The 22,372-nt window shown below is 48.4% G+C and overlaps 5 protein-coding genes across 5 annotated transcripts; 2 read left to right on the forward strand and 3 right to left on the reverse strand.

The window, feature by feature from the left end:
• Positions 1 to 24: 24 nt before the first annotated feature.
• Positions 25 to 730, forward strand: EDB93DRAFT_1238293 (C2 domain-containing protein; the record flags this gene model as incomplete). The annotated part of the gene is made up of 3 exons (XM_041451528.1): positions 25 to 352; positions 403 to 541; positions 664 to 730. The coding sequence occupies 3 exons, from the start codon at positions 25 to 27 to the stop codon at positions 728 to 730; spliced, it is 534 nt and encodes a 177-aa protein (XP_041311676.1).
• A 2,694-nt stretch (positions 731 to 3,424) lies between these two features.
• On the reverse strand, positions 3,425 to 5,963 carry EDB93DRAFT_1122215 (P-loop containing nucleoside triphosphate hydrolase protein). The gene is made up of 10 exons (XM_041448587.1): positions 5,648 to 5,963; positions 5,455 to 5,600; positions 5,288 to 5,404; positions 5,162 to 5,232; positions 5,007 to 5,115; positions 4,567 to 4,950; positions 4,260 to 4,516; positions 4,042 to 4,207; positions 3,885 to 3,989; positions 3,425 to 3,828 (listed from the first exon to the last, which is right to left on the reverse strand). The coding sequence occupies exons 1-10, from the start codon at positions 5,862 to 5,864 to the stop codon at positions 3,790 to 3,792; spliced, it is 1,611 nt and encodes a 536-aa protein (XP_041311677.1). The 5' UTR covers positions 5,865 to 5,963; the 3' UTR covers positions 3,425 to 3,789.
• Positions 5,964 to 7,391: 1,428 nt separating this feature from the next.
• EDB93DRAFT_1246437 (cytochrome P450) lies at positions 7,392 to 9,877 on the reverse strand (the record flags this gene model as incomplete). Its single annotated transcript, XM_041452446.1, has 15 exons — positions 7,392 to 7,560; positions 7,612 to 7,623; positions 7,678 to 7,702; positions 7,760 to 7,782; positions 7,824 to 7,922; positions 7,978 to 8,144; positions 8,199 to 8,397; positions 8,457 to 8,523; positions 8,584 to 8,804; positions 8,856 to 8,934; positions 8,989 to 9,097; positions 9,151 to 9,248; positions 9,301 to 9,436; positions 9,486 to 9,586; positions 9,640 to 9,877. The coding sequence occupies 15 exons, from the start codon at positions 9,875 to 9,877 to the stop codon at positions 7,392 to 7,394; spliced, it is 1,743 nt and encodes a 580-aa protein (XP_041311678.1).
• A 1,273-nt stretch (positions 9,878 to 11,150) lies between these two features.
• On the reverse strand, positions 11,151 to 17,161 carry EDB93DRAFT_1077524 (uncharacterized protein; the record flags this gene model as incomplete). The annotated part of the gene is made up of 12 exons (XM_041445320.1): positions 11,151 to 11,567; positions 11,640 to 11,817; positions 11,868 to 12,145; positions 12,201 to 12,650; positions 12,723 to 12,818; positions 13,197 to 14,677; positions 14,735 to 14,878; positions 14,933 to 15,257; positions 15,310 to 15,693; positions 15,746 to 16,287; positions 16,594 to 16,879; positions 16,985 to 17,161. 12 exons carry the CDS (start codon positions 17,159 to 17,161, stop codon positions 11,151 to 11,153), a joined length of 4,758 nt encoding a protein of 1,585 aa, XP_041311679.1.
• A 1,151-nt stretch (positions 17,162 to 18,312) lies between these two features.
• On the forward strand, positions 18,313 to 20,211 carry EDB93DRAFT_1077864 (kinase-like domain-containing protein; the record flags this gene model as incomplete). The annotated part of the gene is made up of 8 exons (XM_041445346.1): positions 18,313 to 18,741; positions 18,804 to 18,882; positions 18,943 to 19,123; positions 19,179 to 19,345; positions 19,397 to 19,497; positions 19,546 to 19,687; positions 19,744 to 20,012; positions 20,065 to 20,211. 8 exons carry the CDS (start codon positions 18,313 to 18,315, stop codon positions 20,209 to 20,211), a joined length of 1,515 nt encoding a protein of 504 aa, XP_041311680.1.
• Between the last annotated feature and the right edge of the window lie 2,161 nt (positions 20,212 to 22,372).

Here is a 22,372-nt window from a genome sequence, read left to right on the forward strand (position 1 = left end):
CAGTTCTGGCCATTAAATTGCTCTATGTCACAATCGAAGGAACTTGGGACGCTAGTCGTTGTCATCCTCAAGGCTCGTCATCTGCACCAACCTTCTTTCTACAAGCAAGACCCATATGCGCAAGCAACCCTTTCGGGCCAGACTCAACAAACTAAGCCAGATCCCAAGGGCGGGCAACATCCTGTGTGGGACGAAGAATTCCGCTTTCCGGTCCTTGTAGATCTTGGAAAGGACAAGATCAACAGAAAACTGGAAGTGTCTTGTTGGAAGCATGAGCCTAAATCTGAGGACAAGCTCTTAGGCAAAGGGATTGTCGATATTGAATCGACTTTGAAAACGGGTGAATTCGATGGTAAGAGATTTATAATCCTGGCTTAGTGTACGCTTAAACTATCTTATTAGACTGGGTTCCCCTCGAAACCTCAGGCGGAGCGAGAGGCGAGTTATATCTTGAGATGACATTCTATGCAAATGGTCCTCCTCCTCTTAATCGTCGTCCATCGAAGATCAAACAATCAGATCGTCTCACACGGCCGCAGTCGTATAATGCTGTGACACACAAAGGCGGATCACCATCTGTGCTGAACCCCACTACTGTGCAACTCCGTGACCCAGGCTATATCCCCCCTAGTACGCTACCTGCATCTTTACTTCCTGCTAGAGGTCAACCACAGGCCTCATCGCTATCCCCTTCGCCCCATGGCCGACAGTCCCCGAAGAGCAAGACTGATGACCTCCCCCCTCTTCCCGAGGACGATTTAGTACCCCAGAGAAAGCCTGGTCATTTACCAACCATTCTACGCCCAGGGATGGCTGGGCGTACAGGCCGTTTTGGGACTCTCCCTATGAATAATGGAGGCGCGAGCGACTCGTCCTCGTTCTACACGACTCCACCGACTCCAATATCATTGTTACAGACTCCTGTTCAAGACCATCCCTACGAGCTTTCCCCAGAACTTCTAGGAGTTCGTACACCCTTGGTTATGACAGAAAATTCGCTGAGTGAGCATTACCAGTCCTTATCTCATATGGCACAACCCCATATCCCAGAATCCCAGCCTCATCGCGAGCAAGGACAATGGCAATCCAATCATTATCTGTCAGGCCAAGCTCACCAACAATATTCCTCCTCGTTGCAAGGATACACTCCTCCTCCTCAACAAACACTTTCTCCACTACCCCAGCAATACGCTTCCTTGTCGCAAGGATACGTTCCTCCTCAACAAATATCATCTCCGCCTCCTCAACCATATCAGCAATCTTACACACGCCATGATTATGCGTCACCGCCCTCGCCACAACCACAGCAATACTTGACATCTTCTCCGCAGCCTCATCAGGCTCCGACTCCCATCCCGCCATATCAGCCCCCACCCCCTCATCAAGCTCCGCCTCCCGCACCACAGTATCAGCCACCACAATCCCCTCATCCTCAGAGCCACTTGGCTCAACCATACCAACCTTCACCTCCACCACCTCAGTCATACACCCCATTTCCCAACCAGCAATCACATCCCCCTTCATCACAGTCGCAAGGATATACTCATCCAACCCCACAGCAACCTCAGACATACACCCCCGCACCACCTCAGCAGCAGCCATACCAACAACAAACCTATTTCCCCGCGCAATCCCCAGTCCCTCCTCCCCAATCTCAACTTCTTCCCAGAGCACCATATTTTTTGCCGCCTCCCCCGCCGCCGCTGCCACTCCCTGGAAGCCCACAGGTGACCCCGGCAGTAGCACGAGGGGAACAACAGTCTCCCCCTGTGCAAGGATATCAGAACGCCGCACCCACTGCCTCAACAGCATTTGATTTGGGAGCCCCTCCAGCTTCCCCTTCCCAGAACCCCTCGAATCAGCCCCCTGCCTCTTCTTTCGTACCTACAGTCCCAGGAGACCAAAAGAAACGCGAAGAGGAACGCACCGAGGATGAAGGGCGACGGAAGGCAGTGGGTGAACAGAAGGCTGCTGAGGCGGTAGATTCACAGAAGCGTGAGGCAGAGGAATCGCAGTCTCAAGTTGTTGAAGAAGAGAGAAGGCGCCATGAGGAGGAAGAGCTGAGAAGGAGAGATGCTGAGGAGCAAAAACGAGGTGAGGAGGAGCGATTGAAATTGGAGATGGAGCAGAAGCAGAGAGAAGAGGAAGAGCGACGGCGACAAGAGGAAGATGAGAAACTCAAACTAGAAGAGGAAGCGAGACTCAAGCGAGAAGAGGAAGATAGGCTGAAACAAGAGGAGGAAGAGAGACTCAAACAAGAGGAGGAGCGTATAAGAGTCGAGGAACAACTGCGCAAAGCAGAAGAAGCCAGACGTAAACAAGAGGAAGAGGACCGGATGAGACGCGAAGAGGATGCACGTCGAAGGGACGAAGAGGAGCGTCAGAAGCGCGAAGAGGAGCGGATGAGGCTTGAAGAGGAAGCACGTCGCAAAAGGGAAGAAGAAATCCGCCGCAAACAAGAGGAGGAGGCTCGTCGCAAACAGGAAGAAGAGGTTCGTCGCAAGCGTGCAGAAGAAGAAACCCGTCGCAAACAGGAAGAAGAGGCTCGTCGCAAGCGTGCAGAAGAAGAAACCCGTCGCAAACAAGAAGAAGAGGCTCGTCGCAAGCGTGCAGAAGAAGAAACTCGTCGCAAACAGGAAGAAGAGGCCCGTCACAAACGAGAAGAGGAGGCTCGTCTCAAGCGTGCAGAAGAAGAAGAAGCTGAACGGAGGTGGCAAGCTGAGCTTGCTCGCATCAAGGCGCGCGCTGAGCAGGAGGCTGCCGACGCTGCTTTTGCTCGTGCTCAATTTGAAGCGGAAGAAGCCGAGCGTCACAGACAGGAAGAAGCAGATCTTGCATTTGCACGGCGTGCACAGGAGGAGAGCGAGCGAGAGTACAGGGCTGCTGAGGAACGGCGACAGCAAGAAGAATTAGACAGCGAGCTTGCCCGTCGTGAGCAGGAGCATGAAGAGCAGTTGGAACGTAGGCGCGAGGAGGAGCGTAGGAGGCGGGTGGAGGAGATGGACAGGGAAATGGCTAGGAAATTGGACATGGAACTAAACCTTGGGCCGGAGGATGGTAATACGAGTTCTCGGATGCCTTCTACGACCCCAGAGCTTCCTTCTCGCAGAAGAGCGGGTAGTCCTAGGACTTCAAGTTCTAATGTCCCTGGAGGGTGGTAGCTGAAACATAAATACTTCAGGCATTTACGACAGGAGTGGAGATGCATAATGATTTAGATACAACAAATGTGATCTTGCTATGTTTTAATAATATTTGTGACCTTCCTCGACTTGCCGCCGCCCCGTTCATTTGGCTGCCTTCATCTGAACGTGGGTCCATACTCCTACAATATTGCATAGTGAGAGAAATTTGAGTTGTTGGCACATAGCCATGAATGTGCCTAGTCAGACCAAAAGAGTCTGGTCCTGGACCATGGTAATCGGTAAGTACGAGTTCCGAGGCTATTCCATGTGTGCAGTCACATCCGAATCGCATGCTCGTTATACTGCTGATAAAATTCCCGGGCCGTCACTAAAACAAAACTTTACGAGCCTATCATATAATAGCCTATGGTTAATGTTATTAATTTAACGTTCCGGCCCAGGGCAGGACATGAAATCTAATTCGGCGCCCTTGAGAATAGTTGAGCAAACGTTTGATTACTAGTGCTGCCGTGAAACTTGGCTTGAGTCGATGCAAATGTAATCGACCACAATGCAAGGAATCAAATAGGGGACTGTTCATCACATCATCCTCCGCAAAAGCCTGCTGGCCTTGACCTTGACAAGTCAACAGGGTTCAACTGGGTCATCGTGTGTACGCGTCACGGAGGTTCCGCAGAGATATCTAGGAAGACGCACATCTATCTTTGCAGTATATGACAATAGACTGTGTGTACTGACCTCGTACGCCGATGAAAGCGAAACCGTGTCTTTCTCCGATATTCTCATCCGTTGGACCCTTTCCAGGTGACCGGCGTTTCTTAACATATTTTTGAAATAATGTGCCTGAGAGTTCAATGAGCAAAAATGGCATAGGCAGGTCTGTGACATGACATACCTCCTGTTCTTCGACCAATGTCCAAGCGTCTCCAGCTCTCCCTGCTCGAGCAGTTCGACCAACCCGGTGTACATATTTTCTTATGTCTACCGGTGCGTCGTAACTGACTACGTGCGATACATGGCTGATGTCGATACCTCTTGATATGAGATCTGAGCATATGAGCCTAAAGTCTGGTCAGTACATCAGGCCAAGCAAACAAAATGTGTTAAACTTCCAGATGGACCTCTTGAGCCTTGAATTTCGCTAATATGGTCCTGCGCTCGTTAGTCGGAAGATCACTCGAATACGACCGAACGACGATTGCACTTCCGCTGGAGGGGATAGCAGCCTCGAAGAATTCGAACAAGCGAACAAGACGAGAGGCCGATTCGGATGATTTTGTGAAAACAAGTGCATTGCGAACAGAATGATTGTGTACAAGATGGAAGAGCATCAATGGTTTCTGGGAGGCCTCACAAATTATCATGTGTTCCTATGATTCATGAGTGAGTTTCTGGCAGGATTGCATTTACTGTCGTGTACCTTTAGTGCTTCGGGCATAGTGAACCGTTCTGCTATAATATTGGGAATGCCATCGATTTCTGATTCATCAGATAGACCTTGCACAACGAAGTACTTTGGATTTCGGAGGTCCAGAGCCGCAAGCTTTCCCGGGTCACTGGTGAGTGTCGCGGAAAACAGTAATTTTTGACACGAGGTGTGTTTCTTTTCGTCGATGACGGTGTGTAGGTCTACTCCCCTGTGAAGGTGAAGAAAAGCGGGAGCAAGAGAATCACAGAGGGGGACTGGGGTTTTGGTTTCAGTTGTCTCAAAGGCCATTCTGGGAGATGGTTGCGTGGCAGAAAGAACTTGAGCCAGCCAGTCTTGGAATGATTGAGCAAGCAATCGATCGGCTTCATCTATTACCTGGAAAAACGAGCAATCATTCGAGAAAAATATGATAAATGACCAAAGAGGCTGACCAAGAACCGAAGGTGTTGGAGCGAGAAGTTGGGTGTTCCGTTAAGATGATCAATAAGGCGCCCCGGCGTACAGATCAAAATATCAACTTTACTTGATCCACCAGAGAGTCTTTCGCAAACGTCAATACGGTCACAAAACACGGACTGACACGTACTTGGCTGACATATCCGCAACTAGTTGCGACTGCTCATGAGCGAACGAATGCTGTCCAGTGGCTGAACCAATCTAGATGCAGATTCGAAATGTAAACTGACTGATAATCAGACAAAAACAAGCAAACCTTCAAACCTCGTCCTTTTGCGATCGCCTCTATTGTTTCCCGAACTTGCATGACTAAATCACGCGTCGGAAGAACGATGAGAGCACGGAGATGAGTGACAATTCTTGTCGACAGAATCTGACCTCATTGAATCAATCAAGAATTCCAAAAATTGCGCGACTTGTTACCTCAACAATTGGGAGTACATATGCGAGTGTTTTCCCACTTCCAGTTGGCGCGGAAACACATACGTCTTGTAATAGGTCATACGGTTCGTACAGTGATCTCCGCGTGGCGGAAGAACCTAGCAGAAAAGGAAGAAGTGCAGTCTGAACTGTGAGGTCGTCAGGTTATGTGTGCAAGTGGATCGACGAATCTTACCAGCAAATAGCTCAGTAATCCCTAGTTCTATGAGGCGCCTTCTTGTCCTCTCAGATAAACCAGTGCGAACATCATCTCCTTCGGGTAATATGGGTAGTCGAGAGGAGGGATTGACAACTTCAGCTTCAACTAAAGCTTGATCAAGACCTTGTAAAGCGAGCACAGATTTAGGCGGCGCATCAGGTAAAGTCGGAAGGGAGAATACTGGGAGAGACATCCGCGATTCGGAGCAACTTGAAAGTTCGAATTCGCGGCGCGGCGGCTGGGAGAGGAGAACAACTGTCACTCAAGTAATTATCAAGTCATGCACTGTCGGTCAAGACGGTCTACCATTTCGTAATTTGTCTCAATTTTAAAGCAGTGAAGCTACTTTACTGAGCATGCAATACCACATAGCATATTCTAAGTGAAATAAAGTAATTAAATGGTGAAGATCATGTTTTCAGCGGTAGTACAGCGTCACCTGCAGACAAGTTGTGTCGGACATTAAAATCTAATAGCAACTTGAATGGTAGCATCTACTTACCAACCCTAGTAACTACGAGTCCAGGATCTATACTGCACTCACGGACGTCGTACATGGCACCTGCAAGAATATTTCAAGGTATGATTATGTATTTCTCGAGTTCCTGCAATACTAATTTAGTTGTACAGATTGCGCGGTACTACTAGAAGGCTCTTACAGGTTAAGGACTGGAGCAAGGGTCTGCATATGTCAGGGACTTCGCCAAGTCTAGCCGTCTGAAGGGGAAGATCGAGGAAGCCAACAAAGCAAAGATCAGTGACGGTTCGCTATTATCATGCTAGCGCAAGGACGACCCCATCACTATTGCCAGCGCTCTTTTCGCTACTCAGAGATCGTACAATGACTAAACTGACTTTACGAATCAAAGAACATCTTGCAGGAAATCCTGACACTGCCAGTCAGCCAAACTTCTTGGGGGCAAACAAGCGAGTGACGCCACAGCGTCGGCAGCTTCAGCTTCAAGCCAACCGCAGATTTTGTCACAAGGACTTTCTGCAACCTCTCAGCCTGGGCATGTTTCATGGATCCGTCATCTCACACTGGTTTCAGTATTCCCGCACCGCATCCTCAAGAAATTTTTATTCTTAAACCCTACCTTCTGTATTTGTGCCATTTTGTTGGACAGTAGCCATGCCAAAGCCTTCTGCATTGCAATATGTTGTTATGAAGGTCCCGAACGACGACGGCCGACAGCTGTCGAACTCCTGACAAAGTACAAGTTGGGCATTTGTTGGTTTAGGTCCTTTCGCTCCCTCTAATTACACACTCCATTGAAGTTCTATGCTCATGACCAAATCACACTACGACAGTGCTGGCAATGCAAACAGTCTCGACCGAACTGGGACGTGGCGACCACACCCTGGGATGGTTGGACGTCCGTCGCACATCTCGCAGCTTTATCCTGTTGTTCAAACTCTCCCTCTAATACTTCCATCTCTGTCTGTTTTGCGGCGCTTGATACTGACATATGATATCGTCCATGATATTACGTTGACCTACGATTTGGTTTTTGTATAGAATATTTTATTGGATAATCTGGAATTTTTTTGTTCCGCAAGTCCGGTATATGATAGTCCGCATTATCTTTTCTACAGAAGTCATACAAGATTGTCTCGCGCGGTTACCAAGAGATACGAGAGGTAAGTAGCTAACATTGAGCATACCCAAGGTATTAGTGTTATCTTCCGTATCCACCACCACTGTCAAAGACATCCCAATCTATGCAATGATACTGACTTCTAAAGGCATCTGAACACCTTCATGCATCTTGCCCTCAACCATAGGGGCCATGAGTCCAGCATTCAATCGAATGATCTCGACACCTTCGGGGAATCGGTACTCGAAATTTTCGACAAGCTCCACGAGCACAGCTTGCATCTCAAGAACTCTGTAGTTCACGAGTAAGCCTAATGGTCAGTATCTCTGATCATGAACTTACGCAAAACGCCAGCTAGTCACAGGAAGATGGGAATCAATGATACCACTCGCTGACTGTTTCACTTACCCGATGCAAGCACGGAGACCAGCCGCTTTAGTTTAAAATACGTGAGTGACTTCCGGGGAAGAAAAAATTTCAAATAGCGTACAGAAAGTCATTCTGAGTGCCGGACTGATTTAGCTCATGAGAGAGTAATGAAAGAAGATACACACAGATTGGCAAAAACTCCCAACGATGACTTTTCCCTGCCATTGTCCAGGAAACGGTTTGGGTTCCACTCGTCCGCATCTTCTCCCCAAATGCTTTGCAGCCTGAAAAGTTTAATCTATGTGACGGAACAACCACTCAAGCACCAATGGAACCAACCTGTTATAAGTGCAAATGGATGCTGTGATGCCTTGGCCTTTCGAGATGGCTATTTCATTAATAATTTTGCCTGACCTAGTCTTAATTGGCTGAGAAAGTGGTATAACATCGTCTGAATCTGCTTCCCGGACCAATGTAGGAACTATGGGATGCAATCTGAGTCCCTCCTACGAGACAAATGAAGGTGAGAATAGAATGTCGGAAATAAGTGGTAGACAGACTTTAATAACTGCATTGGTGAAATCCATATTATTAAAATCACTGGGCAGCAAATCATCATCGCCGCGAGCTTCCACATTTAATCTTGCTGTTTTAATCTCGTCACGGATGCGCCGCTGATCCTCCGGGTGCTTTGAGAGCTCGTATAGCAGCCATGTGAGAGATGAGGCGGTAGTATCATGACCCGCGACCAGCAAGGTGCTAGAATGTGGCAATCAATGACTGGCATATCATTTGTGATAATATTCATTACTACTCACGCTATCTGCGACAGTATCTCTCTTTCACTCAGCTGAGCTCGTGCGTCCTCCATATGATTGGATTGTACTAAGACACCGAGACTCGTGAGGCAATTATACATAGATCATGCCTCGGCGGAGAACATACCAAGGATGCTGATGATGTCCTTGCTGCCCTTTTCTGTACTAGCCGCCTTTTCGTTGATGATGGTATTTCCTGTTTGAATGGCAGTTTGCAGATATGTCGAGAAACGGCGGTACTCTTTGTAAGGCAAATACTTCAAGCACCTCAAAACTGGTCCAGGAAAGAATCTCCAGGTTGACTTAAAAATGAGATCCCATGAAGATGGGTTCAATAGCGTATCAATGCTAAGTTCGTGTATTAACATAGGACCTGGCTCAAAGGATTGCGAGACATACAAGAGATTGTTGAACGCCTGCACCAACTCGTTGTCTACTCCATTGTCGTTAAGAACTCCAAAGCGGTGGTCGAAAGCGACTTCAATTTGCAAACATGAATTCAATACATATGAGACAAATGTCGATTACACACCTTCGCCAATGACATCTAAGGTCATTCTGGACAAAGTCTCGCTGACATTCATTGTGCATCCATCAGAGTTTTCTCCTAACTGGATCATGTCTTTCCACTTCTGTGAGAGCTAAAGAAAAACATGAGCGACCAAGTTTCTATGAGACTTCTTGACTATCTTACCCGAGCTGCCGAACGGCGGAAAACAGGCAAAAATGTTCGAAGTTGAGCAGCACCAAAAGCAGGATTCATGATCTTTCTGTGCCTTTGGTGATCAACGGCTGAAAGATATGAGCTGTGTACTACTAAGATAGTAAATGTAAAAAGACGCACCCTCTGCAGTCAAAATACTCTCCCCTGTAAAGAGGCGCGTCGTTTCAGTGGCGACGGTTCTCTTTGAAAATCTATAACCAGATGTATGAAAGACATATTGCAGGGCACGGGGGTCAGCGGTCCAGAGAACTTCCTCCTGAGGCAACTCGTGAGTAGTGGAATGCCGGAGGACTTGGTAACATTACCCCCAAACATCCCTTAACCATCCAAGTTAGACCATATTCGCGAGCCCATTGAAATTCCAGTTCCCCCACTTGTTTGGCGTGTCGATGTACTTTCTCGCTACCTGCAGATGTAAATGAGGGAGGTCCACGGTTTGAAAAGAATATATGGTATCACCTAGCCAGAATGAGTGCGAAGGAGGTCCTTGGATGTCTTTCAGAGTGTACCGCCGGGTGTTACGCCAAGCTATATAGGCAAAAAATGTGACCAAGCAGATAACTGCACCGGATATCATGTTTACAGATTGAGTCGACCCCCTTGCCAAAAGGTCAGTATACGTCCCTTTAGTACATTTGTGCTCCAACGGCTGTGGGAATATGACTTCCCGACGGCTGGACTGTTTATCAGTACGCATGGAAATATGCCCCAGTGGAAAGACCGGAGAACAGTGGCCTGATAATAGAGGGTCCAAGTTGAAGCTAGTTGATCCGACAGTCTCAGATCTCCCCATAGAGAGATTCCGGCGAGACGCGGGCACGCGGGCAATGCGGCCTCGCATATTAAGCTATGTTAAGTCTTTTTGATACGTACTTGACAGAAAGAAAACACAGGTTTTCACAGGTCCCTGCAAGTTACCACATTATGTCTAACTCCTGAGAACGAACAGTTCAGTGACATGTTTCAACATGTCACATCCAGGCAGGTAACGACTTATCTATGCACCCCACATCATGGGCACCCATGACGACCCATTTAGCTTCTAAGGCCCGAGAAAAAATTGGGGAATGAATTGAAATAGAGGGAGTCATCTGAATGACATTATCATCAATCGATTGTTTTTGGTAATGCGGGGACGAGCAGTAATACACAGCTGGTTCGAAACTGTAAACTGTAAAAAGGGTAGTTCGTCCAATTGCATACATGTTAAACCCGTTCAATAAGATGCACTAACTGGCAATTGCAACTTTATGTAAATCCTCGCAGTGACGAAGTGAGTTCCTGGAACTTCTCAGAAATCAGCATCCGTTCTTGCGGATGATCGCATCAACATTGATTACTCTACAAGAAATCATTTGTTCAACCTGTCTTTGCTCCATTTGACAGCGGTGTCCTCCGATTTAGCCTGGTTGTGGGTGCACTTTGTCCTTCTACGATGCTGTACTTCTGACGGAAAACTTTCCACCTTTTTTTTTGGAAAAGATTCTGTACAAGACGCAAAAGCTGACAAGAAATAGATGAGGTCCAGTACCCACCAGTCGTCATTAGATGTTCGATCAAGTTCTCATTGCTGGTGGTCTCTGGAGTTCAATGTCTGAGCGTTTGTGGGGGCTGTTTTCCGTGTGGTCGGGGGTCCGCTCGCCTCGTGTGATCATCGGGTGATACAGCTTCATCTGTTCTTGCGTCAGAGTATACATACTAGCCGGATACTTCCTGGATCATCTGCTAGTCGTAATGCTAACAATATTTGCCAGCGATCAATTCTTTAAACAAATACCTTTATCTTGGATGAAAATTATGTATTTCATGATGAAACACACTCAGCTACAATACAACCATGTAAATACGAATTTGACCAAACGGCGAACTACTTACTGACAAAAAATGACCCATAATCAATCGTCTGTGATACGGTGGCGAACGAATTCACGATCCAGTATTATATAGTACTTGATGTCCATAAGTCCGGATCAGTCTGAAGCAAATAGTCTTTTAAGATAATCAGCCGCAGCCTGGCGCACAGATCCATCTACCACTGGATTCGCCAATACATCTGTTGCGAGTTGGGCTCTGTGCTTGACATTAGCTGTCTCCTTTGTGTGCTCCCACTCGGCGGCTTCTCTTTCCAGTCGAGCACGCTCGGCATCTTTACGAGCAACACAGTCTCTTTCTTCCCTTTCCTCTCTTCTCCTAAGATATTCTAGTTTGAGTTTGCTGTGCTGAACCTGCGCTTGCAAAAGCTGCAAGCATGCAGCCATCATGTTTTGTGGTAAAGCAAAATTGACGACAGACGCATCACTACTTGGTGACGGTATGTTGGGGAAGACTGTTCGACTTGGGGTATTTGATGGTCCAGCTTCCTGTATAGGAAGCTCGCTGTTATTAGTCTTATTTGCAATGGTGGGTTGTGATGTAAAAACGAAGGTAGGAGGGCGTGCTTGTGAATGAACTTGTTGAACTTGAGGTTGAGGATGAGATGGTGCGCTCTGAGGTTGAATTTGAGGTTGAAGAGTTGGAATTGTCTCCGTTGCTTCTAATGAATCGTTGTCGTCATCTTCGCCGCCGTGGGAGTTGGCTGCCCCCGGGACGTTACTTTGGCGGTTTGCGGACCGCGTAGTGGCGGGATCGCCGTTCCATCTAATCATGACATCTTAGATGGTCCCATAACCAAGAGAAAGGCAACACACCTTCTGTGGAACAAAGTATACCAGCCTGACCTATGCCAATGGTCAATCGTCTTGGCACCCACATTGCCAACGTCACAACCGCCTTTGCGAGCAATTTGTAGTCGCCGTTCATATTCTCGCAACCTGTCTGTTTCATTCGTAAAGCTGACAGGACCATTCCCCAATTGCGTGTGGAAACTTTCGAATGCATAGACCTGTTTAAATATATTGAAATTTCGCTCATAACAGCCCTTTAGCGCCTGATAAGTCTTCTTGCCACCAAACACCTCAACGGCGCACTGTCTCCGAGTAAGTAAGTGATTAATTAGTGTACCATCCCAAGTGAATACACACCTCGCGAAGACACGAGTTCTTGGTAGCTCGAAGCGCATTCCAGTGGTTGTCTTCACCCACACCCATGAGCCAATTAAATAATTTCGTCTTCTCGTCGTCAGTCCAGTGTTTAGAACCGTGCGCACCATCGATGTCAAAGGGATCACTCATGTCGTCCCCTTCTCTCCGTCTTTTTCCCGACTGCGAACTACCACTGGGAGCCAAACCATCGGTCTGCTTACGTTTAGGCCCACTGGTAGTTTGAGTTTCGTTGGCTGGGAGTACCGAAAACTCGTGAATGGGTGAAGCATGAGAAGGGCCACCAACTATTGGCTGGGCAGACCGTGAAGCACAATTTTGATCTAGAATTGTCGGCGGTGAATCAGACAGCCTGTATGCTGTGCCGTCATGGAATTGGGGACGCCCATTGATGGTAGGGTTAAGATGCGATCCCAGCGCTTGATTCAGACTCTGCATTGTCATTCATTGGAGTCGATATGATATCAGTGGCTTAAAGCTTCTTCGAAGCAATACACAGCGTACCGAGACATTGCTGACGTTAGTCTGCAAGTTTGGGTCTCGTTGAAGATGGCCAAAAGCCATGCTTGGGTCGCTGCCGCAGGTATAAACATTGTTGAGCTCTACATCATCGGTGACCGCGAACAAGTGGAAGGGGTGTGGGTATGACGAGATTAGCACTCACTTGTTAGTTTCCATATTCCATAGGCCAGGCTGTGAACCACAATGAACCGGCGTGAACCGCTCGTGCGTGTGTTGTGGCTCGGCTTGAGAAAGGGCGGGCTGTTTGGTTCTAAAGTCGCCGCCAAACAAAACCGGTCACGCAAGAAATCATCATGTACCAGTTCGCCCAGGTTAGGTCGCAGTTCCAGTTCACATTCTTCCGATTGATTCCGACAAAAGCAAGTAAGGTACAAACAATGTATGTAGCAATACGAAGTACTAGAGATCATGATATTGTAGCAGTAAAGACCAGAATTATATAACTTTTCATTCAACCTCGTCATCCGGCTCGCCCTCCGCATCCAGATCAGAATATTGGTCGAGATCGTTGGATAGTGCTGGAGCGGAACAAATGGGCACTGAGTCTTGTCCAGCACTTTCCCTCCCGGTAGTTTGAGAAGTGGGTGAGTGCACGACTCTGATGATATCAGAGCCTCCAGAGTCCTTACTCCCTACCCTGTTTGCAGTCTCCACAACAAACAAGGTGTCGTCGCTTGGTACGCTGTGTCGACTGGTTATGCCGGTGAGAGGTGTATCCGCTTCCTCCGACTTAATCTCGTCATCCGGTGGTTGCGACTGAGCAGGTGAGGATCGTGTATCTAGTTCTGACATAGACGAGGTCGTCTCCACTCGAGGAGATTGAGCGCCATATTTAACAGAACCAGATGATCCGGATGAATGATGAGAGACATCTTCCTCCTGACGGGCCTCACTGACGGGGTTAATGTGACCGTTAGAGTGGGTAGGACCACCAGGCGGGTCAGCATGGTCTTCCACACGCTCTGAAGGGGTTTCCGACTCAGGCGATTCTATCCTCCTGCGTTTGACTCGAGTCAGGGGTCTTGATGGTGACGGTGAAGCAGTCATCCTCCCAGACTCAGATACTGCTGACAATGCATCATCCGGTGGCTTGATCCGTGCCCGTCCCCGTCGCCGTTTGGCAGGAATATCAGGACTCGATTGTTCCGCCAGCTCATCAGGTTGAGGGGCAGCACTGTTGACCGCACCATCGATGCCAGTAATAGGACGAGCAGATACAGAACGTGTGTGTCGTCGGAGAGCAGTGCGGGTGATCGTGTTACGACTCGACTGCGTTCGTGAGAAGACAGATCGAGGCACTTCACCTCCTTTAACGCGACTCCGCAACTGCTTCTTTGGTACAGGTGTTTCAGGGTTTTTGGCTATGACGTCATCAAACAGGCGCGCTGCAAGAGTGTCTAAGACATGATGACTGTCTGTAGGCGCTGCCTCTGATACGCTGAAGGAGGGTTCGGCAGTGCCAGGGGCCGGCGTCTGATTGTCCACCCGATCAGTGACTTGGTTTAGTGTTTCCGCCACGCCGTTCAAAGCACCCATGCCGGCACCCAACTCTGCTTGCAAGACTTCCCCGCCAGCTTTTGTCCGTGCCAGCACAAACGGCGTCCATTTCAACCGTTCCGGTTTCAGTTTCATGTATCCCTTGTTCTCCCACGCCTCAAGGTAGCGTTGCACCTTTTCGGGATCCCAGGTGATCTGGTATCGCGTAGGGGGGACAAAGGGTGTGTTAGCCTTGCTTCCGGCCTCTTCCTCCTTGTTGATCGTACTCTGCCGTTGAAGGTGACGCCGCGCAATACCGTTCTTGCGCCCTCGCGGGAACTTGATAGCTTGCCCTGGTGTAGGTCTCATAGGTGGTGTAGCAGATTGCACAGAGATCATTCCCTGGTCGTGGAGGGTATTATAAATATCTTCGATAGTCATGGATGTGCCCTTGCTGATAGCTGTAGTCAATAATGAATGTCAACGCACTCATTATTTCAGGAAGCTTAAAAACATACCTTCGAGGGTTGGGTTTTCCGGTGATGTATGAAGGTATCGCATAAGTGCGAGGGTCCAATAGTTTCTGTACCCCAGTTGACCGAGCCCTGAAAGTGGCTTCTCGGGTGATCCCGCGCGCTGTTCTTTCTTGGAGAGAAGGTAACCTAGAGTCAAATGTCAGCCTTGTATCGCTGCGGTCTTATTTTACCAATGCTCACTAAAGTCGATCAAGAAATTCCCCCATCCTTGTCTCTGCCTCACAGGTAACGCCATGATACAACTGACGTTATAGTCCTTTGGAGAACATTTCTCTTTACTGAAGTAGCCCACAAAACGCGCACCCATATCGTCAGTTTCTGTAATAACGTAGAACAAGAATGGTTCGACGTCGTAGAAGAGTGACTTGTGATCTAGGAACATCTTCGACAGCAAGCAAAGATTCTGGCAGTATATCTTGTTCTTGCGTCCGTCTACTTCGAAAATAGACATGGCACCATCGCGATAAATCTCGTCACCTGGTGGATGTCGTGTTTTGCATTTCATCTGTAAAGTAGTCAGTACTCATATATACCCCCGTGTCATGGGCCTAACTCACGCTATGTCTACCAAAAGCAAAGCCACTTCTCATATATTTGAGGCAAAATTCGCAGAACCACAGTCGTCCATCCGGGATATTTGAGAACTCTTCAGGAAAGGGGGCGTCATACCACGGGTGGATGTCATACTTCCCAAAGCGGATGATCCGGATGCGTAACGTGGAAGGAGGTGCTGGGAAACCTGACGGGGTGGCAGGGATAGTGGAAGGTGTGTGCGGAATCGCACCAGGTGTGGAAGGCACTGGCGAGCGAGCCGGTAATGAGGAAGGTATGGTTATTTGTTGGAGAGCATGAGACCGTAGGGGACGAGATGAAGGACCAGCTATTGGAGGATCAGGTGTGTCAACTGGTGGTGCTGATTGAGGTGGAAGTGCAAGTTTTTCCTGTGTAGAGGAGTCAGCTCATTGTTCATGAGAGCGAGAGGACAAGGAAAACCTCAGCGGCCAAACAACTTTTATCAAATCGTGCCCTGTCAGAGTCTGTGATCCCTGTCTTTGTCATGTCCCTAGCAGCAGGACTGAGAAAGTCCTCGAATATATTTCTGTCGGGGTCCTCTTCTCGTTCTTTGCCTTTACCCTTTAAAGGTATTCGCAAGCGTACGACAAGCGGGTGTGCCGCAGGCGAGCGCAGGCGAATGCGTTTGAGAGGCCGTGGGGTTGGCTGTTCAATTCTGCGCTTTGGTGGCTTCTTTATTCGCTGACTGGGTCGTTGGCGGGGTGTTGGTGCTTGCACAGTATTGGTATCGTCTGATGCAGATCCAGAGTCTGAAGAGTCTTCAGACGAATCGTCATCACCATCGTCAACTTCAACATCCACTTCAGGCTCGGCAGTTGCCTCGTCTATATCTTGGGGAGCGGAATTTGGGGTGGATGCAACGTCGGATTCCAAAGGAAAGAGGGATGGGGGGCACATTGGGCAGTGCCATATTCCGGGAGGCGTTTCTTCCAGGGGAGGCTGCATACAATCCATATGCCACCCTGATTGATTTGGTAAGTTAGTCATTGTCCAAGATACAGATGACGTATAAAACACACCTCGATCACAAAAGTCGCACAAGAGTATTCTCTCCTGTATCGTTATAAATACGAGCAATTTCTAATAGTTAAGGAGGCTTACTCACATCATCGCCTTTTTCTTGACAAATTTCGCAAATTTTACATTCGGTGCACTTCCAGGGATATGAGCGAATGGTATCTGCGATGGCACCAAGTTGCAGGCAGCTCGGATGACCTAATTGTAAGTTTTGTCAAAATTTCAAGTTTTGCCTGGGTAATTACACGTACCACTGCGACCGCACTCTTCGCAAGTGACCATAACCTCGGGTTCAGCCTCCTTGTTCCTCTTGTCATCCCCCTGACAAAACCCACACTCGGGTTCTCGCCGGGGTTTTCGCTTTCTCTTTGGTGGCTTGATGGGTGGTGGAACGGCGTCTTCTTGAATATGTAGATAAGGTGCAGGTTGAGGCGCAAATGGATCTCCACGGGGACCTTGGTCATATTGCGAAGGCTCCTGAGAGTAGTGTCGAGTTCGAGGCGGAATGAAATCCTCTGGAATGTGCACGGGTGGACCCTAATTGCAAGTATGTGAGTCGTCTTGCAAAGAATTCTAATTACAACACGCGACGCGTTTGGCGCCTGCGCGGTATGACATATTCAATCATCAAGCACAACTTACTTGCTGCGAAACATTTAACTGAACGGCTTCGTTTCCCATGATAGCTGGGTCGATGGGTAGTGGCCCAGCGAGTGCAGGATCGATAGGAATATCGCTAGCAGGGCTGAACGGCGTTCCATGTTCACTTGGTACTTCATGGTCGAACGTAGGAGCTACTGGAAATGGAAGACTCCGCATAATTGCATCTGCGTCGCCGAAAGCAACGATGAGCTGGGTGGTAACAAAGGGGGATTGACTCGCAGTCGACGTCGTCCTCAGCGAGCGACGGCCTTCTGTGACACATGCGCGTGACGAGTAGTCAATAAATTATGGTCACGTTTCTTAGTAAAATAGATCTCAGCCCATTTCGTAGCCATGTTTGGTAAAGTTTATGATAAATATTTATAAACGTAATCCGAATCTGGTATTCCCTTTTACTGTGTGCGGTCGCTGGCGTCTTGAATAAGGTTCCTTGATTGCAAAAGCCCATGATCACACTGCTTGTATTCATCGTGTAATGCCACGATGTTGTTTCGGATCTTTCATATACCAATTGGCACCCATCTGATGCTGTTGGAATGAAATGTAGTACTTACCGTTGTCAGTCACTCGATCGAAGTTCAGACGGAGCACTCGCGGGCAGAACTTGAATTTTGCACGAGCAGCAGCTGCCGTGAACGTCACCGGAGCGGCTCTAGTAGGCTAGCCTATGATACGGTCAGTGATCGTAAGCGGGACAAACGTGGACCTAAAAACAAGATTTAGGATGTAAATTTGCCCATACATATGACAGTGACACAGTTTGGTCAGTGAAACAAGATAAATATATCAAGCTCTGCACCACAGGACTCCGAGATAGTTCCATGTTGAGCCAAGTCATGGCCTCGAGTACTTGATATCGCAGACTGCCGTCGGGTACTGAGTATACCGGCGGCCACAAGAAGCCATATAGCAGAATTCTAGGAGAAGGTTCCCTAGAGGGCCCCGGGTCACTAGTCTTAAGCGTTTGACAGATCACAGCTGTCCGTGCGCTGGTTTAACGTGGTTTGTGGCTATCAGCGAGTGGCTAAACACCAACTTTATAACTCGGAAATAAATAAACCACAACAACTACCATTTCATCCTGTGTTACATTCTCTCAAAGCGGTCCACCGTTCAGCTCCTACGCTGGCTTTCAATATCCTTCCCTTAACGTCCCTTCTTCCTTTTCTACTCCTGCCACCACGGCTGCAACATCAGTTTTGACGATGCAGACAGCTCTGCATCGTCAGCTTGCTCCAATGTTGCCTCAATATCTTCCACAATCTCTCACTCTCAATAGTTCAAGGGCTCTCCCAAACCCCATAGTAATGCCCACTCCTCCAGTTACTTCTCGCAAGAGGAAGCGCGCACATCAATATACAGTGAGCTACAGCGAAGTTCAAGAGGTCGACGAGGAAGGCAGGGTCCGTGAGGTCATAGTCATTGAAGATACTCCTCCTCCTTCCACAATATCGCCCGCAACAACCCATACAAATGTCTTTTCGGCCTCGTATCAACCTCCAGTATATTCCGCCCCAATACGGACAAGGGCCCGTGCTGCCGCCGAGGCACAGACCCTTTCAGCGAGCACCTCGTCCGCAGCGATCGTGGCGCCAGCGCCTAAGAAGAGGAAACGGGAGCCTGCTGATGACTCCCGTCCAATTGTCACAAAGAAGACAGCTGCTGCACTACAGCAGCAGCAACCCGTAACGTCGACCAAATCGTGGGCCAGCGGCAGCGGGGCTGCCACGGCTGATGTACGTAATCATCGTTCGTTCTACAGAATCGCTTCCATTCCATACTCACGTTTCGCTCACAGACTGTCAATGGCAACATCCCTTGTGATGATAAGGAGGGCCATTACATTATTGTCCCAGATGACATTATTTATAATCGATGTGAGTCACCCTCTCACTTCGATCCATCTCTTTTCAACTGATGAAACTTCTTGCTTCTAGATCGTACTGTTCGTCTCTTGGGGCAAGGAACCTTTGGCAAGGTTGTAGAAGCGGTTGATATCCACAACCAGAACCGGGTAGCGATCAAGATTATCCGCGCTATCCCGAAGTATCGCGATGCCAGCAAGATCGAGATTCGCGTTCTCCAGAAACTTAAGGAGCGCGATCCATCAAACGTCCAGTGCGTATCAATAACCGACCATCTACCCATTCTAAACATTAAACGTATCTTTCAGCAAATGTATTCATCTGTTGCACTGGTTCGACCATCGAAACCATATTTGCCTAGTGTCAGAATTACTTGGCATGTGTGTGTACGATTTTTTGAAGGAAAATGAATTTGCGCCGTTTCCTCGAAACCATATACAGTCGTTCGCCAGGCAATTGCTTGGTAGCGTAGCTTGTGAGTACTTGATCTCCTTTGTTTCGTCCTAAACTTCTCATGTTGCGTCAGTCTTGCATGACCTTCACTTGATTCATACGGATCTTAAACCGGAAAATATCTTGCTTGTACGCAACGATTACCGACTAGTTGTGGTGCCTGTACCTGGCAAGGTAAGATTTGATGTGACTAATGTGTCAGAGTTTGACCTGCTTTGTCAGCGTAACGCACCACCGCGGACGAAAAGGATGCTCTCTTCAACAGATATACGTCTTATAGATTTTGGATCGGCAATCTTTGAGGAAGAGTATCACTCAACTGTCGTCTCCACGCGACACTATCGTGCGCCTGAGATTATTCTTGGTGAGTGAGATCCTCTTCAAGTTTTCTCCGACACATTTAATTTAATTCCATTCCAGGTTTAGGGTGGTCATACCCGTGTGATGCCTACTCATTAGGGTGCATCTTAGTTGAATTCTACACTGGCGTCGCTTTGTACCAGACGCATGACAACCTAGAGCATCTTGCAATGATGGAGATGGTCATGGGTAAAATGCCTGATCGGTTCGCCCGTCTAGGGGCGCGGGCTAAGCCCGAGTTCTTCAAGGATGGTGCACGGCTGGACTGGCCGAAGGCGAAGGCTTCGCGGCAGAGCAAGAAGGACGTGCGAGCTACCCGACCTCTTCAGGTAGGACGACCAGTTGTGGACTGGATGGGCTTCTCCTAACGACTCCTCACAGGACGTGATACCTCCGACGGACCAGATCAATAAACAATTTGTGGATCTTGTGCGGCGATTACTCGCCTTTGACCCAGCACAGCGAATCACCGTCCGAGACGCATTGCACCATCCGTACTTTTCTTTTAACATTCCCGAAGAGTTGTAGCCCTTTATCTATATCCACGCTGTAGAACTTCCTTGACTTGATCACGCACTCCGACCACCACCATCCTGCCTGCCGGCATACACTCCGCCGCTGTCATCTCACCTCACAACACTCACACACATTGGAATTGTTATTATGATAATCCATCTTGGTCATGTACAAGCCTCACACCCACTCTCATTCCTGCCTGTTTAATTCCCTGGTTTCTCTTTTTCGTTTTTACCATCAGGTTCCAATCAAGTGTGTCTAACAAGTGCAATAATTGTTCTCTACCGCTTCCGTCAAGCAGTATCTTATGTCCTACTCATTTGCACGCACCATCCTGCTACACATGTAACATGCTACTTCCATCAACCTCGCTCGGTCGGAGTTCGTGAAGAAAATTCTGTGGTGCAGGATATTTGACGGGGAATATGACGGTGCAGGCATTCCTTGCACTGACCAATTGATTAATGATTGTCGGCCTTCCGTTGCCTGCTGGTCCCTGATTTGGCAACTGCTGCAGCGGCGATCATGCCGATACAGTTATTTCAGCGTGGGTTCTGCGCGTGAGTAGTTGCAGGTCGGTGACCTTTATGTGGACTCTCCTCACTGTTCCTGACGCAGTCAGCTTTAGTCGCACTGTCCTGTCGCTTACTCGAGTCAACCCTGATTGGTGACAAGTTATCGTATGAAGGCGGATGGCCACGCTACTGCCTGCCCATTGTGATGGTGGGACCATGGCTGTTGTCGACCACCTGATGATGATTGGATCCGTGCGATGAGCTTGTGGAACTTCGGCCCTGTTGTGTTGATGGCTATTAAGTGAGGCTCGAAGGCTGACTACCTGAGATCTTGCTAATGTATCTTGGTTCCACTAGGCCTTGAAACAGAGCCCCTGTGACCAGGTGATGATAGAAACAAAAACCGTGATTACGTGTTCGCTGTTGAGTCTGAGGTGATAATCTGTACCGTCTCTTCGACGCCGACAATGACAATGATAGCAATCGGGTGACTCCTTGTCAGCGTCTACTTGTAATCCACAGGTGACAATGATATTGAGCATTTCGTCACTTTGATACGACACAGCAGACTACCGCACATAATCAAACTAGGCGGTGTTACCATGGCATTTCTCGATCCTGACGCTGCTCACTTGATAAGCGATGACTAGCACGCAATTCATCAAGGGCAGGCTGTTGTTCCTTTATCTTCTGACACAGGTATCGGTTTCTCGCGAGCGGATGTATCGCTCCGTAAGTGTGAAATGTCCTGCAGCCGCGTCCGCTTGCCGGCGTCCGGTCGCAACATACACACTGCAGGGGTGACCAAGATCGCTATCACACGCCACCTCTACCTGGCAGGGGCTTTGAGAAGGCTAAATGTTTTTGTCTATCTGAAGGCAGGCATCCGTGCAATACTTTTGCGCATTTTGGTCGGCCACATCAGCACAGCTACAGTCGCATTAGTACCTACTGAAACAAGTTTTCACGAGTGACGCGTGTACATGCCAAGTACGTGCCGAACTTACGTGTCACTGTCGGGTGTGTGCATTCACAAGCGCCTGCCGTGCGCAATGCACCGATGAACAGGGACCAGGCAGTCCGCTATTGTCGAGAGGCCGCGATCTTTCAAATTTGAAGGTGGAATTTTCATCAGAGTACACGGTTGCTTGACCAATCGCGATGGTTTCTCCCAACACGTGGTTGGACCGTATGACGTACCTTAATCCGCCTGAGAACTGGGAACATTTGTACCGAATTGATGGAGCCCTCCATGCTTCGGCCTTGTTGCACTTTCAGTACCAGTAGTGAATTGACCCGCTCATTCATCTCTCGTGATCCATCATTCCCCTGCGAACTCGTTCACACTGAATTTTTATTGAGCAGGCGCAACTAGACTTACGTATGATATTGATATTGCACCTCCCAAGCACGACAATCGCAGTGGAAACATAGTATGGTGTGCACCGCGCCGATGCAGGGTCATAGAGACACGACAATTACAGCTTCATGCTATGTCCTTCAAATATCTGGTGAAGAAACCAGTATCTAGGCCGAAAAACAAGGAATTTCGGACCAGACACTGGTTTCTTCAGCCAACTTTCCCTCGCCTATGCAAGAACCGTCCGAGAAAAGGCGCAAAACATTTCCTCAAGGATATAGGTGATATGCTTACCAAT

Source organism: Suillus bovinus, assembly GCF_016758785.1.
Source record: "Suillus bovinus strain UH-Sbo-P2 chromosome Unknown EDB93scaffold_6, whole genome shotgun sequence".
Lineage (NCBI taxonomy): Eukaryota > Fungi > Basidiomycota > Agaricomycetes > Boletales > Suillaceae > Suillus > Suillus bovinus.

Excerpts from the sequence above, each read along its gene's own strand:
- EDB93DRAFT_1122215 (XM_041448587.1), bottom strand. The coding sequence starts at position 5,864 with ATGTCTCTCCCAGTATTCTCCCTTCCGACTTTACCTGATGCGCCGCCT. Across the intron at positions 5,601-5,647 it reads GATTACTGAGCTATTTGCTG|TTCAGACTGCACTTCTTCCT; the intron begins GTAAGATTCGTC and ends ACGACCTCACAG. Across the intron at positions 4,951-5,006 it reads TCCAACACCTTCGGTTCTTG|GTAATAGATGAAGCCGATCG; the intron begins GTCAGCCTCTTT and ends TCGTTTTTCCAG.